This window comes from Lissotriton helveticus, chromosome 11, assembly GCF_964261635.1.
Source record: "Lissotriton helveticus chromosome 11, aLisHel1.1, whole genome shotgun sequence".
Lineage (NCBI taxonomy): Eukaryota > Metazoa > Chordata > Amphibia > Caudata > Salamandridae > Lissotriton > Lissotriton helveticus.
The window spans coordinates 234,818,464-234,835,854 of NC_136072.1; the positions used below are offsets into that span (position 1 = coordinate 234,818,464).

The 17,391-nt window shown below is 45.6% G+C and overlaps 1 protein-coding gene across 1 annotated transcript in view; it reads left to right on the forward strand.

The window, feature by feature from the left end:
* Positions 1–17,391, forward strand: part of HPS3 (HPS3 biogenesis of lysosomal organelles complex 2 subunit 1) — a 356,110-nt gene that overhangs the window by 158,243 nt on the left and 180,476 nt on the right. The window contains exons 8-9 of the mRNA XM_078668013.1: positions 5,860–5,968; positions 6,500–6,681. Of these exons, the coding sequence (XP_078524139.1) occupies positions 5,860–5,968; positions 6,500–6,681 (291 nt within the window). The remainder of the gene's footprint in view (positions 1–5,859; positions 5,969–6,499; positions 6,682–17,391) is intronic.

Genomic DNA, 17,391 nt, shown 5'->3' on the forward strand with positions numbered 1-17,391 from the left:
TTTTTGACTGCGCAAGAGATAAATCGTCAACTGGATTCCGGGGACTAGCTAGTGCAGCTGTTCTTGGGTGACCGGGATGGCTTAAGGCAACATCTTTCACTTCAGAACTTCAAAGCAAGATCTTAGATATGCTGTACGATGGCAAAGATGACGCTCTTTAAGCCATAACATTTGACACTGATACAGCCTTGGGAACACTGCAGATAATACAGCAACCCTTTCAAGGAACCAGAGGTAGAGGATCATACTCCTACAGAAGAAGGTTTCAGTCATACGGACAATAATAATACCCCTTTCAAAACCAATATTGCTCTCAATATTCCCAGCAGCAACACAGACGGCCACCTACACAGCCTACAAGCAAGCACCCAGATGTAAACAACCTCCCTAGGAGAGAGATATTGCCAGAAAGCAGTGACCTTTCAACAGTGCTGGTTACTCCCCATAATTCGCAAAAACAACCTGGGGGCCGCATCGCAAATTATCTCCTACAATAGTCCCACATGACAATATACACATGGGTGCTGGATGTCACGTACGTAGGAGAAACATTGGAATTGATCACAAAACGACCAAATACCCCCCAAAAAGACCACCTCCTCCCCACCTACCACAGCCTCTTCAGGAGATATTAACCATGCTAGGAAAAGGAGCAATAGAAAAGGTCCTGAAGCCCCAGAGGTGGATCGGTTTCTACTCCTGTTTCTTTCTGATAAAGAAAAGGTCAGGAGAATGGCACCTCATCTTAGACCTTTGGAAACTCAGCAAGTATTGATGAAAACAATCCTTTTGCATGGTCACCCTGCAAGATATCCTGCATCTTCTCAATCCTGAAAATAACACTCCAGGATGCATACTTTCATATCCCAATTCACCCAAAGCATCACAAGTTCCTACGAATACAAGTACCCGTCACCTACTACTACCAATTCAAGGTTCTCTCTTTTGGATTAAAATCAGTACCCCGCATATTTAGCAAAGGTCTAGCTCTAGTGTCGGCCCCTTTGAGGCAAAAAGAAGTGAGGTATTCCCATACCTAGAGGACTGGTTGATAAAAGCATCCACGTCCCGACAGGCAAAAACCGATGCATTAACCTGTCTCTCACTTGTCAAAGATGTATGTCATTGACTACTGCTTTCTGTGGTAAAGTGGGACTCCCACTCGACGCCGGAATGATTCAAGCATGTCTATGAAAGATACCAATACTGGAGAGCTACAGTTACAGATAAGTAACTTATTATTTTCTTTGCTGACATAACTATAATATTAATGCTATTTCTAAATTGCGTAGCTACCTCATGCAAGATGTCCCAGCACTAGGTACAGGTATCCGCAAGCCTAAATGTAGCTATTAACTCCCATAAATACCAAGGTAACAAAACAAGTTTTACGTTTTTTTCCTAAAACGAACTTCCGATGGGACCCGACGAACCATCGGGGGAACGCATTCTATAATTGTGGCGCCAAATAACTGAAAGAGCTCTCACCTGTGTTCGCTTTCTTTACCTTAGGAACAATTATCATCATCTCCCCTGCTCATATTAAATTCCTCAATGGCCCATGTGGTTTAACCAAACAATGAAGGTACCGTGGACCTTTGTTTTTTTTTTTTTAAAACCTTTATTGCACAGAAGGCGCTCACAGATACGGGCCTACAACCCACCGGGCCGGCCACCACAATAAAGAGACATACGAGGCAATACAGGAGAGACAACAGGATTTCTAAATAGCTCATATGAAAGGCAAAGGCAACAAGTCTTGAGCCGCCAACACGGACAGGATAAAAGTAGGTTAATTTTATAATAGAAAAAAGGGTGTCACAGGATAATGACAATCTGTAAAGTCCAGAGGGCCGTGGTGGGCCGTGAGCAAGCCGAAGTCTCGAATACAGGAAAAGACCAAAAGAACAGTACATTTTGGCAAAGGCAGAACGTGAGTCCCACATCAAGAACAATCACAATCGCTGCTCAGCACCCACCCACCACTACCAGGGCACATAATAATAAAACAGCGAAAAATACGCTTACAAAACTAAAAGCCCTCCGTTACAACAACCCAAGGGAGGAAAAGAAAATGGGGGGGGGAAAGGGAAAAAAAGGGAGGAAGAGGACATCAAAAAAGGGAAGGGGGAAAGTGAGGGCGCAGCGTCAGCGCATGCCCCCCACGGCTAACAAAGCACCCAATACTAATTCGGCACATGGAACTAGTGGCAACAGGAGAAATGAATGCATAGTAAACCGTAACAGCAGACATACCAAAAGGGCCATGCCAGCACAAACACCCCGGGGGGCTACGCGCCGACACCGCGCCACGAAATTATGGGATACATAAGAGCCATAGAACCAAAAAGAGGAACAGGGAAAGATACAATAAACAGACCCCCCCACCACCCCGCACAGCCCACCCTGCACCCCTGCAGAAGGCTATGGCCTACCCCCCAGCAGCGTGCCTGTCGCCCTAATTAGAACCCGAAATATAGAGAAATATAAGAAAGAAAGAATCACTTACATTAAAAAAAGGGGGGGAAAGGGAAAACAGGGAAAAACAGCGGGAGAGGAGCCACATAATCAAAACCCCTTCAGCTCCCACCCCCCCGCCCGAAAATACTCAGAGCCCACGGGAAGATAGTAAACACACGGATAAGCTCCAGGAACGTAAAGACGTATCAAACATAATCATACAATTATGTACGGATCACCCAACCATACCACAAAATAACAGTCCACAGAGGCAAGATCAGCTCAACCCTGTCCTCGTTTTTCGCAAACTGTAGTCGTCCAACGCACCAGGAACCAGATCACATGGAACCGGAGGTGAATAACAGGGAGTCGAATCAAAAATACACTCAAGTTATAGCGATCGCGACCCGGATGATCCAGAAAGTACAGTAACCACTTCAGGCAAAGCAGGCAAAGTTCCGATGAGAATACGGAGAAAGCCGGTCCAGCGGCGCCGTCACAGGATCTTCGTTCGGCCATGGGAGGCACAAGAGGAAAAAGAGACCCATCGAGGTCGGTCCAGACGGGATCCAGCCGGGGAACCTCCGGAGTAGAAGGAGGCACAGGACGAAGAAGGGCAGCGGACCCCCGTACATCCACACCAACAGCAGCCTCCAGGTCCACGACCCCAAGGAAAGTTCCAGCAGCACACAACAGAGATGAAGCCGCACAAACCGAGGGGGGTCCGGCAGGCCCAACAAAGGGACCCCTCTCCAGGATAGCGGTCGGTGCGGTCATGGGTGCCCCCCAGGAGCGCAGGGCGGCGAGGATGTCGCCAAGCGTAGGCTCACCTTTACAGTATTCAGCAAATGTGCCGCGCGGCGGACCCGCATCGCCGGTCCCCGCAAGGCCGAGAGTCACGGGGCCAGCCGCCATCTTAGAAGCCCGGCGGGGCCGCTGCGAACACCGACCCCCGCCCGGATATCAGCTGGGGAAAAACAGGATACCGGCAACCACCAGCGGAGGTGTCACCAGGGCAGGAAGGGGAGCCACCAGAAGAAGGCGATGCGTCGGCACCCCACACGCCGCCGGCACCGTTCTCCGAGTCCGGGCGGAGGAACTCAAAATGGCCGGGCCGGAGAACAAAGGGGAGACGAGCCAGATGTACGGTTAACCCCGTCCATGGAAGTCAGCTCCCCAACACCAGGCCGCAGGACCGCCGGACCAGGCCCGGGAGGCCGCAATCGGTCTATTAGCACATCGGCCCCTCCGACCGACTCCACACCACCACCAAGGGCCGGCCACCGCGCCCCGTCCAGCCCGGGGGCCGCCAAGGAGTGCCAGGCCCGGCCGCTCCGGAGGCCCCGAAGCAGACAGGGGCGTAACTCAGGATCCGTGACACCCAGGAATCACCGAAGCAAACGGTAAGTGCCTGTGAGTTATCGTCGTTCCACTGCACATCGTGGAATACTTCCCGGGGCAGGATAAAGTACAGGATATTTGTTGCAGACAGGAGAGTGAACGAGCCGAGCTAAAACGCGGCCATCTCGGACGCGAGCTTGGCTCCTCCCCCCGTGGACCTTTGTTAGCTAGTGCCTTGTAACAATAACACACGGCTTTGTGTTGCAACTATAATGGTGCAATTTTTAGGAATCAAAACAAAAGTTTATAAAACACTTCTTCAAATTATCAATGTGACAAAATGGATTGCACAAAGTTATGCAATCATATAAAGTAGTCTTTCAGTGGGCAACCATGTGGATTAAAGTGATTTGCTAGTAGTGTATCAGAGCAGCTGGCCTAGAGGCAGCCAGAAAATTGGTGTTTGGCTTATATAAAGATGCTTAACATGCTATACTGTTTTTGTGCCCTAATTAATATAGCAGGTTGTGCTTCACCTTATCACATTATATCAGGTTTATATTAAGCATGTTCTGTATAATACCTTTCGAGATGTTTTCGTGTGATCAACCAAGCTATCCATATTTACCAACTATTTTGATATGAGGTCATTCAAGATATGTGGTATTGTGTGTATTATTTTGTGGACCATTCTACTTACTACCACATTATTTGCCGTTTTACATATACCTTATCAGACTCAGAAGGATCAAAAGTAGAGTCTTTCTTCAGTCTTTGGAATGTGTGACCTGCAGGTTACATCTAGATCTCTGTAGTAACACTTATCTCACCGAGCAAACTTCCTGGTAAGTAGCATTACACATGAACTTAGTTGAAAATTCAGAACTTTGGATACTTGTGGGAGAAAAAGTATCACATTCACAATCCCGTGACTCAAATAAAGTCTAATTTGAGTGGAATTACTGAGACATTACTGGTTTCAACTCAAAGATGTGTTAGTGAGGAGTTGCACTCATTCAGTTAGGTACTGATACAACAGTAGAGCTTGTGTCAAAAGTAATTTTCATAGTCTAAGAAAATAAGCCAGGTTTAGGTGAAAAATCAGGATGGGTGGGATATTCACAGAATATCACATATCACAAATTGAAAGTCACAGAATGCCATGCATGTTTTGAGGTAGATATGTTAAAATATTGGTATCATCATGCACATTTTGGGCAACCTTTACATGGCTTTCCACCAAATTCTGTAGATGTGCAGCTTTGGACCGGCCATCTGGGACAGGGTTAAAAAAACACAAATAAAACCTTCCGTTAAGTACCAAGAGGCAGCTTTTAGGGGCAAATGAAGGGAGTGATCATTGGCTATCCACCCTAGCACCCAGCACTTATGGAACACAAGCAATTTTCTTGTACACGCGTATAAATAATTTGGCTCCTCCCGCCTAATTCCTCTTGGAAACGGTCTGACCCACTACCACACTCAGTACAAAAGGGACTGGAGAAAGACACTTTTAGCCCAGTTCACCACTGTTGACTTGTAGGCCATTTCAATGTTTAGTGGCAGGCAGAGTAGGTAGAAGCTACAAGTATAATTATAACACAAGTGGCTTTCACAGGTGAAAGCAGCCATGAGCATTGTTAGCAAGCAACTGAGTTCACAAATGTCGGTTTTTAAATTCTGAATGGTTTTCCTAATGATTGTAAAACTACAGAAATGTATACCTTTTCTCATGTTTGTAAAACCACAGAGTTCTATAATTTTCCGAATGAAAAAAACATTGAGTAAATAAAACAACATAAGTTATTTGAATTCTTGCCCTAGCTTGACCTCTATTATTGCAACCATTTTTGTAAACTCGATTGTGGAAACAGAATTTAAAGACAATGTTGTCACATATCGGTTCAAGTTCAGAAGTACCAATGACCAGAAAAGTAAGGGAATGGCAGCAAAGGTACTATTACCGGTTACTCATTCAAAGTATTTTTTGAATAATTCAACAAAAGAAGTTCACAACAGTATTCATTTTAATTGAATAAGTTGCTTTGTTTTCTCTAGTTCTAGGAAGTCCATGTTTGCCAAGCGTGAGCCACCCCCTGAAGCAGAACCTGGATGGAATTTATACGTAGTAAATTCAATTGCTGTGAGTCAGCTTTACAAAGAAATGGTATGAAACCTTATTCCGGCCCATTATGTTTATCATTATGAAGTTTTTAATGGCGTTAGTTTTAATTTGCCTTCAGCTACACCTGCTGCTAATGTAGACTTTATACTTTTAACTGCAGTTGTTTTGTTTCAAAAAGGGATGTCATAATTGTCAAGTCAAGTCAAGTCAAGTCAAGATTTGTATAGCGCACTACTCACCCAGGGGGTCTCAAGGCGCTTGAGGGAGGGGGTGTACGTTACTTATCGAATATCCAAGTTTTAAGTTGTTTTCTGAAGGAGAGGTGGTTCTGTGTGAGGCGGAGGTGGGTGGGGAGAGAATTCCAGGTTTTGGCCGCTAAGTAGGAGAAGGATCTTCCCCCCATGGTGGATCTTTGGATGCGAGGAATCGCGGCGAGGGCTTGATTGGACGATCGTAGTTGGCGGGAGGGGGTGTAAAAGTTCAGGCGCGTGTTGAGGTATTCGGGTCCTAGGTCGTAAAGGGATTTGTGTGCGTGGGAATTGTTTCTTGAATTGAATTGTTTCTCTTTTCCAGGTGGAGTACAGCAAGAAATATAGCACTGTTCGGACCCAGAGCAGCATCCATCTTCTAAGTGAGGCCCATTTGTTGGTGAGAGCAGCTCTGATGGACCACGACCTAATTGATGCAGAAGAGAAGGACAACCTGTTAACTGCATTTAGAGAGAGCTGTGTACTTCTGGGAGACTGCTTTAGCAGGTATTTATTTCAATTACAGCATCTTGTATCAGCGTTTTAGAATTCTTTATTGCTAACCCCAAATGGGTACGGTTTTCATAATGGGAGTTATTTTATCACCCTGCCCATCCAGGACACTGCATTGTCTTTCTTTAAGAAGAGTATAATTGGATTTTGTTCAGGAATATTAATGTTTTTCCTGTAAAATGAGTTGGGCTTTACATCTACTACAGATGTACGATGGAACACCGACTGATGGAACAATGACAATCTTTACAACAACACCTTAACAACTAATTAGTGTTAACCACAAATGTTTTTACAATGACTAGTCTTATAATGAATATGCCTTTTACCACGAAAATGTATGTATTTTACAGGCAAGAGTAAATATGCCCCTGCCACTCAAAAACTCTTACGCACCCTAAAATTACCCTTGCCGGCCAAAAACCCGTACCCACCCTAAAATTACCCTTGCCGCCCCAAGAAAACCCATACCCACCATAAAACCTAAAAATACCCTTGACACCCAAATACCCACACCCACCATAAACCCTAAAAATACACTTGCCACCCAAAAACCCACACCCACCCTAAACCATAAAAATAACCTTGCCACCGAAAAATCACACCCACCCTAAACCCTAAAATTACTCTTGCTACCCAAAAACCCACACCCCATCGAAATCCTTAAAATGCCCTTGCCTCCAATAAACCACATGCACCCTAAACCCTAAAAATAGCCTTTCCACCCAAAAAAACGATACCTACCCTAAACCCTAACAATACCTTTGTCACCCAAAAACTCATACCCACCCTAAACCCTTAGAAACATCCTTGCCACCCTATATATACATCTATATATAATAAATATATATAATACACTTAACACTTACCTTTAATACTTACATTTACATGTAATTTGTTTACGAGTATGACATTACCATTCATACTTTTGCAATGAAAATGTAATTGTAAAGGCATTCGTGTAAAAGACATACTCGTTGTAAAAAAACATTTAAAAAACATGCGTTGTAAAGATGTTGTCATAATAATGCCTTCGTTGTGAAGGCATCTTGTTATTCAGCCTTCGTTGTAAAGGCTGTTTCACATCTACAGTGTTTCCTTCTATAACATCTAGAGGAACTTACTATTTTGAGTCAGTCGTTCCCAACCTTGTAAGAGGTAGTGTAGGAGAGTAGGGTCTGCTATCCTATGGTCACCCCAAATTTTTGCTTTTTGCTTCACTGGTTTTAGACTACTGAGGCTGTGGGCCTGCTAATCAGACCCCCAGCCTGCTGTTCTCTCTCTAAATTATTAATACATGTGCTATAGGTACATACCACAATTGGAAATGGACTCCTTGTCAGCCCCTGTACCATGCACTATAGGTGCTCAGGGCATAGGTGCCACCAAGGCCTACCAGGGGCTGCAGCATATCTTTGGCCACCCCTGGCTGGTTCTTAAATTGACACAACTGGCTGATCACTCAGCTGGGGCAAGGTGGTGTAATCACCCCTTGCTTAGATATAGTATACCTATATCTAAACCTACATCTGGACACATATAAACCTGTGAGCCACTCCTATAAAAGGCCTTATCAATCCTGGAGGCAGAGTGCGTGGTTTAATGTGAGATGGAGCTCTAGCATGAGCTGAGCCTGTCTGCAGCCGTCGGAAACAAATCCCTAAGCTGTTTCAGGATAATGCCATACCATATACTATTAAGTGCATTATAATCCTCGCGGTTATATAGCAACTTTGGTTTGGCTTTATCAAAACATGTCGTGTAAGGTGTCATACGATTTGGAATACTATCCCCTCGCCAGTTCTGGCGACGGGGATAGCATTCCACCCCTCTAGAGGGGTAAGACATGTTACTTTACTTAAATGCGGTTAATTTCTAAAAGGGCCTCAGATCCACAAAATGGATGCTTCTGCCACAGACACAAGTCTGACCCCCTGAAGCTGACCGAAACTCAGCCCAAGGGGTCTGGACAAAGGGTTTCCTGTCGCAGGGAGGTGTTACACCCCCCCAGACAGGAGATAGTGGATTGTAGCAGGGAGGTTTGAAAGAAACCAGACACTGCATGGGGAGCACAAGGCTGCCCCTTGCATAATCCGGCCAAACCGGTTCTGGGGCACTCCAGCCCTCGTGCCAGCGCGGCCTGGATCAAAGGAAGGGGGTGTATCCACCCACTTCCTGGGTCCCACCCATAGGAGGGGACGTAGCAGGTAATCCAGCCCCCTAGATTGGTATAAGAATGGGAGCACTGCCAAAGCATTGTAGATTATCCTGATGAAACATAAGAAACGAAACTCTTGACCCTTCGACATCCTACTCAACGTAGAAGACTGAAGAATCTCCCTTGTGGTCAAGGAGTGACCACCCTGTGCAAACAGGCACCATCCAGCACCTCGACGTCTGCTTTGTTGCAGTTCCCGCCGGAACTCGAGCGACAGAGATCGACGAGATCAAGCTTGCCTGCCTTCTAACAGCCCGATCCACAGTCTCTGCAGAGCTGAGACCTGTGGAGGCGACCGGAAGTGTGGGGCACGCCATCTTGGAAAACCACGAGACGCTGACCGTGCAGCCCACGAGTGACCTTTGAAGCTGTACACCGGGGCTTGAGAAGCCCCAACCCTGAGCCACTGTTGCACCGAAGTTCAGCCCTCCACACTCGACGAGTGCTGCGTGGGGCCCTTCTGCTTCTTTTGGCTCAACGCGTTGGCCAGTCCCTTGCCAGCTGGCTTGTGGCCCCTGTGCCGACGAAAAACAAAATACAACTTGTGATTCTGGTTGCTCCAGATTTGCACCAGCTCCCCTGAAAAGGAGCCCCCACTCTGACCTTCCTGGCCCGAGTGAGAAGCAATCTTCCAGTTCCGCGTGGATTGCTTTTGCCAAGTGTTGTTTGCTCCAAACTTGAAGCCGACAGCGCCGACGGAGAGAGCCTTCGTGGGACAGATCGTGACCCGCTCCTGGACTTCGTAGATGCCCCAGAGCCCACGTGACAGCGGAGAGAAGCTCCTCGACAACCACCTGATTGCGCCCGACATTGCCTGGTTCCATCCTGGTTCCACCCTGGTCACTGCTGAGTGACCCAGACTCTGTCCCCTCTGCTTTCAGGTACTTTTCGACTTGAGTCCACCCTTGGACTCCACCGGACACTTCTCCTTCACCTCGCCTGCAGCCCTTTCAGCTTCAAGCACCAAGAACCTGCGTGACGAAACCCGACTCAACTTCGACCCTGTGCACCCACTTCCTGTGGGTGAGGTAACATTGCAACGCCGGTGTTCCCACACTGGTACACACCTCTAGGGTCTGTGTCTTAAGTTTTGTTCCTCTAGGTTCAGCGGAAGTGTCCTTAAACTCTATTTGTGTAACTTTTACGCACCATTGACTTAACATTGATGCATGCTTGTGCTTTCAGCACTGCACCCGAATCCCGCGGGCTTTTCCCGACTTCAGCATCGCTTGTCCCGACTGCTCCCAGCGATTCCCTAGGCCCTAGGCCTAACCACTGATCGAATGGTCGCTCTTATACCATTTTTTTAGTATATGGTTTGAGTGGCCCCTTGGCCTCATCCAAAATTGTGCAACTTTGTATGTTATACTGTGCTTTTGATTTAACGCTTGTGCCCCTTTATTCATAAAGAATACTGGGGATTGTTTTTAGTAATAAATACATATATTTTTATAATATATACTTGTGTGGTGTCCTTTCATTTGATATTACAGGATTGTTTGTGGTAAAACAGCTTGCTTAACACAACCTCTTAAGTTAAGCCTTTAAGGCTGCTTAGTCCATGCTACCCCTAGGATAGCTTGTCTAATAAGGTTGACTTACAACCAGACACCATAAGGGTTGTTTGGACTGATACAAGGTGGTTCCAGAATTGGAAACATCATATATCAGGCCAACTTCTCACAGGTAGCATCTTGTAGCAAATTGTGGTACCCGACAGGTCTTCCTTTCTATCGGGTTTCAAGCCTTATCAAATGTTTTTTTACCTATAACCATATTCTGTATTTTTTATACCCTCTTAATATTGGGGCACAGTTTTCCCCCTTTTTATGATCTGGCTAGAGGCAGCTTTATTTTTTTTAAGTCCTTATCTCATCAGTTCTTCAAACATGCACACTAATTAAATGAGGAGAAGAGTGACTTTGGGCCAGCCCCATTGAGCCAGTAGCTTTCATATGTTTTTCATAGTTTGCCATTGCTTGAATGGACTATGCATCTAGGCATGGCATTTTGTTGATATATTACATTGTCCCATTTGTGTTCCCATTATGATTTAGTGATAAGACATACATTTATTCTTTTGTTAGATAGCAGATGTTACATGATGTGAGGGCTGTTGAGTGTTGTTTGATAAATTTTCTTTGCTGGCACATCAACTTCTGTAATGTAAATTCATGTTTTTGTTTGTTTAGGAAATGCATTCCGTTTGGAAGCTCAAGCCTGTTATAAAGACATAGTCCTAATCACTGTTCATCCATCCATTTTCATTCTGTTTCCTTTGCTGTTATCGTAATATTTTGGATTTCTATCTTTATTGTTCACAAAGTGAAGACATATAGGTATAAAGGCTTTCTTGGAGATGTAACAAAATTACTGGCCCTTTGTTAGAAGTGTTGCTGCACATGCCTTTTATCTGCTAACATCCCAAACATCATCTTTTGACCGCTTTTATTGAGACAGTTTGTCACGTAACTAATAACAAGAATTCCCCTTACGAAAGCCAGACCTACTGACTTTACCAATGCTAGTTGAAATTTTTTTCCAGTGCCATCTGCTGAAAATTAAAACGGTAGTTTGTAAATACCTAGCAAAATTCTCAAAACAAGCATCAGTTCCCCCCTCGCCACAGTCTTCCGCAGGAAGGGCTTAAGTGGTGCATTTCAGTTTTCCAAAGAAACAAGCTAAAAAGTCATAGGTTGTTTAGGAATTTGTGAAAAAACATATAGGAAATATTATTTGTGAAATCCTAGTAAATGGTAAATTTACACTGTTACACTGTTAAGCAACTCTCACTTCAGTCTTTCATGTCTGCTACTTTGTGGTTGATTGTGTCGTATAGGTTAAAGTAGCGAAGCACACTAAGCCTGGCTAAAGACAATGAAAGTAGACTCGAGTAAAAAGATTATATTTACATGAAGATAAACAATTAGGAATAATGAGTTGGATAGCAGGGGCATGCGCTATGATTTGTTCAGCTAATCTTAACTGGAAAATAGGAGAGCCTTTCCAGTTTTATTTAGTTCCTTAAACAGTAAATGAATGTATGAGTTTAATTTAAACATGCAGTTGGAAAATGGCCTTCTCTGGAGGGTCACCCCAAACATTTTGCCTTCCTCCTCCTCTTTCTGCTGAATTATTTTTGTTGGCCGTAAGACTCTGAGCACTTTAACACTGCTAACCAGTGTTAACGTGCATACGCTTCTTCCCTAAACATGTGTGTAGTTTGTGTATACCGGATTGAAATATTTAATTTACTCATAAGTCTCCTGTAAGGTAGTATACCCAATACCCAGGGGATGTAAGTTAAATGCTACTAGTGGACTGCAGCAGTGAGTGTGCCATCCACAGAAGTAGCCTTTCAAACCTGCCTCAGGCCTGCCATTGCAGGGCCTGTGTGCGCAGTTTACTGTCACTAAAACCTGGCATTTAAAACCTACTTGCCAAGCCTTAAGCTCCCCTTTTATTATGTGTAAGTCACCCCTAAGGTAGGCCCTTGGTAGCCCTCACGGCAGGGTGCTATGTAAGTGAAAGGTTACCTCTTATGTTTTCCATATCCCAGTAGTGACAAACAGGCAATTTAATTTTTCACTACTGTGAGGCCAACCCCTCTCATAGAGTAGCATTATGAATTCCTTAATTCCTTATTATTTTTTAAGGTGTAATTCCTGATCCGAGAGGAGTAGCTTTTTGATGTTTCTGTGTTTGGAATGGTATTAATAAATCCTAATTACTAATATGGTTGGATTTATCTTTACTATTTTAGAAATGCCACTTTTAGAAAGTGGATATTCCTCTGCCCTTACTGCTCTGTGTGCCTTTCAGCCTGTCTCCAATACACATGTGGGCTGGGTGACAGCTACATTTGTCCATTCCCTATAGACAGCCACAACCCCAGACACTCAACTGAATCTGCATTCATCTGCATACCAATCGGTCATCCTGGGCAGGAGGGAAGAGGGGAGATGGTAACATTTCACTTGAATAGGTAATGTCCTGTCTCCAAACAAAGGGCTGATTTACCTCCAGTAGCTAGGCTGGCAGGTAGGACTGGGCTGAAAGGGGAACTGTGCACTTCACAGAGTTCTTTTGAAATCACCCCCAAATCAAATGTACTATTGGGCATTAGTACTGGGTCTCTGACCCAGTCTAAGCAGACACTTCGTTGAACCTTTAACCAGATATTGCAGGCTCTACATCTGCACATTGCTAGAAGGACTACTTAGCTGCAGGAGGGACTGCCACTTTGTGACCTGCCCTGCTGTGCTGGCCTGCTACCTGCTACCTTTGTGCTGTGCTGAACTACAAGTGTTCTCCAAGGCCTTGCTGGCTTGACCCCCGTTCAGGAGGTCTCAGGATCATCAAAGACTTCACCCCTTTCCACTGCCGTGGGACTCCATGACTGGTGAGTCCGGCGAATGGGTTTTGACATGGATCAGCTTGTGAGCTGATCGCCGTCTCGATCTTAGCAAAAAGACCAGCGCCTGCCCTTTTCTGAAGACTCAGCGTTCTGCTTTCTGAAACCAGCATTGTCTATGAGGCTCAAGTTGTTCCGGCTGTGCTTGTGCTGATCTAAGGCACCACCACATTCCCATGCTGCAGCACCTTCCAGTGCGGCTCTGCTGAGATTCATTGTCCTGGTGACCAGAGGCGTGTGCAAGGGCACGAGGTTCATCAGCCGTTGACACGCATGCTGTTGTGACCCAGCTCAGGTAACAATGCGAATCTCGCCTGCAAGACCCGCCAACAACTCAATTAAAAGGTAATGAAATGAAATGATGAGTCAGATCCCCAAGCTTCCAGTCACCGACCCGCACGTTCTCCGGCAGTTGGCCTTTTGTTGAATTTTCCCGGTCCCGAGGGGCCTGTATAAGAACAAACATCTGGTGCAGTTTTGTGCACTCCTTTGCCCAGCCACAGTGAGGAAGTAATACTTCTCATCAATCACAGGATCGTACTTGCTACTAGCAGGGGGTTTACCTTAATGACTGCAAACTTGTTTTATTTAACACTGTGATTAACATGGGCTGAAAAGTGTACATTGTATTTTTGTCGTTTTTGTCTTGGTTTGTTTATATTACAATAGCCTATTTTTATAAACGTGTTTGGAGTCTTTTTGTGGTATATTAATTGTGTTACTGTTTGTGTGTTGCACAAATACTTTGCCCATTGCCTCTTTAGATAAGCCTGACTGCTCTGTGCCAAACACCCAGATGGTGAGCACAGGTTATCTTGGTTATGTATCTTTCTTTCCCTGACTAGAGTGGTGGGTTCTGACCTTACCCAACCAGAAACCTTATTTCTAACACATACATTACACCGACCCTCCAGCATTTCGCAATTAGCTAAATAATTGCAAAATCAGCGATGAACACAAGAAAAATGATGACTTCTTATGGACTGTACGCACACACGAGAAAAGGGGGGCCAATCGGCCCCCACGCAGGCATGGCGGGGCCCGGCCCCTCCCATATCCCGGTTCTTTCGTGGTGGCTTGCCCCCCGCCCTCGCCCCGGAAGTAGTTGTGCACTTCCGGGGCGAGGGGGCGGGGCCGCGACGGCGAAAGGGTTAAGAGCCGGGGGAGCGCGGGAAGCGGCCTCTTTGTGCCCGCGCTCCCAGGCTCGCTCCTCGCCCCACCGTGGGGCTGTGTAATTTTCCCCACCCTCCATCCCCTTGATTAGCGGAACTTGGGAACAGTCAATGGTAGGTATACTGTCTAGCGATGTGCAGGATCATAGGAATAACATGCTTGCTTCATTAGGCCTTTTTCCCCGTTTACAGGTGTAATGTACATATGGAGATGTTTTTGTGCTTTGCTGTGGTTTTTAACTAATTTCCTCCTTAGGCCTTTTTTCCCGTTTACAGGAAAATGTACATATGTATATGTTTTGTGCTTTGCTGTGTGTTAACTAATTTTCTCCTTAGGCCTTTTTCTCCCTCTTAGTGTAGCAATGTCGTATTTATTATGTGGGTCTGGCGGTAAGGTCATAATCGGTGAGCAGCATTTTAAGGTCCTTAGGGGGGGGGGGGGGGCATTCACGAAAGGGGCCGCCCGTCGGGAGGGGCCATTGGTCTCTCCCAGAACTTCAGGGGCAGGATATGATATCCATTACTTAGAAGGGTGCGGGGGAGGGAGTCTACGCTCTCCTCAGGCTGGTAGCCACCCCTCACAGACACTATGACGTCATCAAGGTGCGCGAGTGTACGGGCCCTCCTGTTATGGTTAAATGGAGTTCAGGGAGCGCACGTGGGTGAAACGTGCCCTGGGTTGCGCATGCGCATCTCGAACGTGAGAGCGTAGCTGTAAAAGGATCTGACACCGGTTAGCGACCTTGCCGTACGACTTAATTATTAGAATGCATTTTAATTTTCAGGATGTTGGATTCGGTTAGGAAACACGCTGTACTAGATATTTGTTAAGGTTAGCCCATCATACCATGTCAAAATGGATGTTAATCTAATGTTCTGAAATGTGCATTTAATAATTGTCTAAATCTTTATTTTATTAAAATTTTAATTTTGTTTTCATATTTTAATAAATACGGCCAGGGGGGGGCCTGACCCCCTGACTTCCAAAGACCCATGTGTTGAATGGTTGAATTAAGTAATGCCGTCAGTGTGTTAAGGAGGGGGGTGGCCGGTAGTCCCAGACCATGTCACTACGTGCCACCGCGTACAGCCATTGGGGGAAATACTTCCGCTCTGTCATTCACAGAACTGTGTTTTCAGAGCCCCTCATTTTCACTTCTTTGTATATTTAGCTCAGAGACAGGAGATTGTTTTCTGTGACCCGGGATCATGTGTATGTATGTGTCTGCCTTCTCGCTGATCCCTTCCATTTCTCTGCTCCAAAATGATTTTTTTTTCTTCTTGACAGACACCCATTTTAATTCTTTGTGCTCTTGCTCAGGTTGACGCATTCTCCTAGTGCTGAAATCCTGGCACTCCCCTCACTGCCATGCGTGATGGTGGGCATGTGTAACATAATGAATCCTTGAAGTTCATTTGCTCGATACAGCTCCCCCAATTCTCCGCAGTCGGGGGCACCCACCCCCTCTGCCATGACTTTCTGAATGGAAAGTTGACGAACATACAGCCCGGAACCGCCAGCCTGCCTGGCCCGTCTTCAGGGATGGTCTGCGGGGAGCAGGCTTGTGATCTGTTAATGTACAAACAGCCGCCGTTTGCGCTCATTATGGCTGTTTGCGCGTATTGTATGAAAACCCCTTGATGGAAAGACAGCGCTGGGGGCAGGAGTAAAGCAAACCAGCTGGAGTCAGACTAAGGGAGAAGGACCCTTTAAGGAAAAGCACGAAATACGCAAAGGTGCAAAAACGAGTTCACGCTGTTCATTCTATTTAATAGTTTCGAAGCAAATACTGTAATGTCGGGAAAACGTTTTACCTTTGAAATAAACAATAATAGAAAAACTCACACGCCAAGGATAATAGAACTATTACAAAATGCAGTAAAACACCATGACATGTAAAACAGCCACTAGTAGTGCTACCAGCTAGCTACCAGCTTCTAAAGTAAAACAATCACCAATATCACAAAGGAGCCTATGGCAAACAACCACTCTCGAATACTTTAAACATGCCTATTTCAAAATGGAATTCTCTGCTAAAACAGTTTCCATCAGTTTAAGGCTGAGCGGGAATGATTGAGTAAAATACATTCTTCATAGCCCTTTCATGTGACAAACCCTTTGGGTCTGCGCATCTTGGATTGGTAGTAGGACTGCTCCTCTAGTCAGTCACACAAACCATCTGTCCTTGCAACCAACTCTGGCGATGCAAGCCTTTGGCCAGTGCTCCCATGTTCTCTGCCTCCAACCTTGGCTGTGGATGGCTTTTGGCCTTGTGCGGCAGGGGTTGAGGAAGGTCCTGGGCTAGTGCGGTGTCCTGCGCCCAACCTCCTTTGTGGCCAGTTGCATTGCACATGACTTAGGGGAATGCAGCAGTGTGTAACTCAATGCACTCATCCCCCAATATGTTGCTTAACAGATGTGTTATTTCAGTTTGCCAACTTGTAGCCAGCTTTGAATCCCGGCTATGCACCATCCCCACTTACACTGAACCAGCTGAATATAGCATCAGCAATTCACAACACTCTCTCGTCACAGGTTTCTGTGCTCCCCAAACCATCTGAGCACTGTGGGCTCTGAGAGCTGGGCTGAGACTGACACCAGGCCTGCACAGGCCTGATTGTGACAATCAGCTGCAAACAACCGCTGGTCACACATAGTGAGTTCTATGAAGACAGCCTGACCAGTGGCTTTTTGCATGGTATATTGACATCATGCATAGATGCCCTGCTTTTCTTTTAAATTTCGAGCTCTATCTTCAAATTTGTGAATCCATAGACCTGAACGTGGATCCATGAATCTTTGCTAAAAACACTGGGGTATTTTATTTTACTTTTGGGCAAGTATTGTCCCCTCTAGAACACCTACATGTTCCCTTCCTAATCTGTGTAAACTGAAAAAT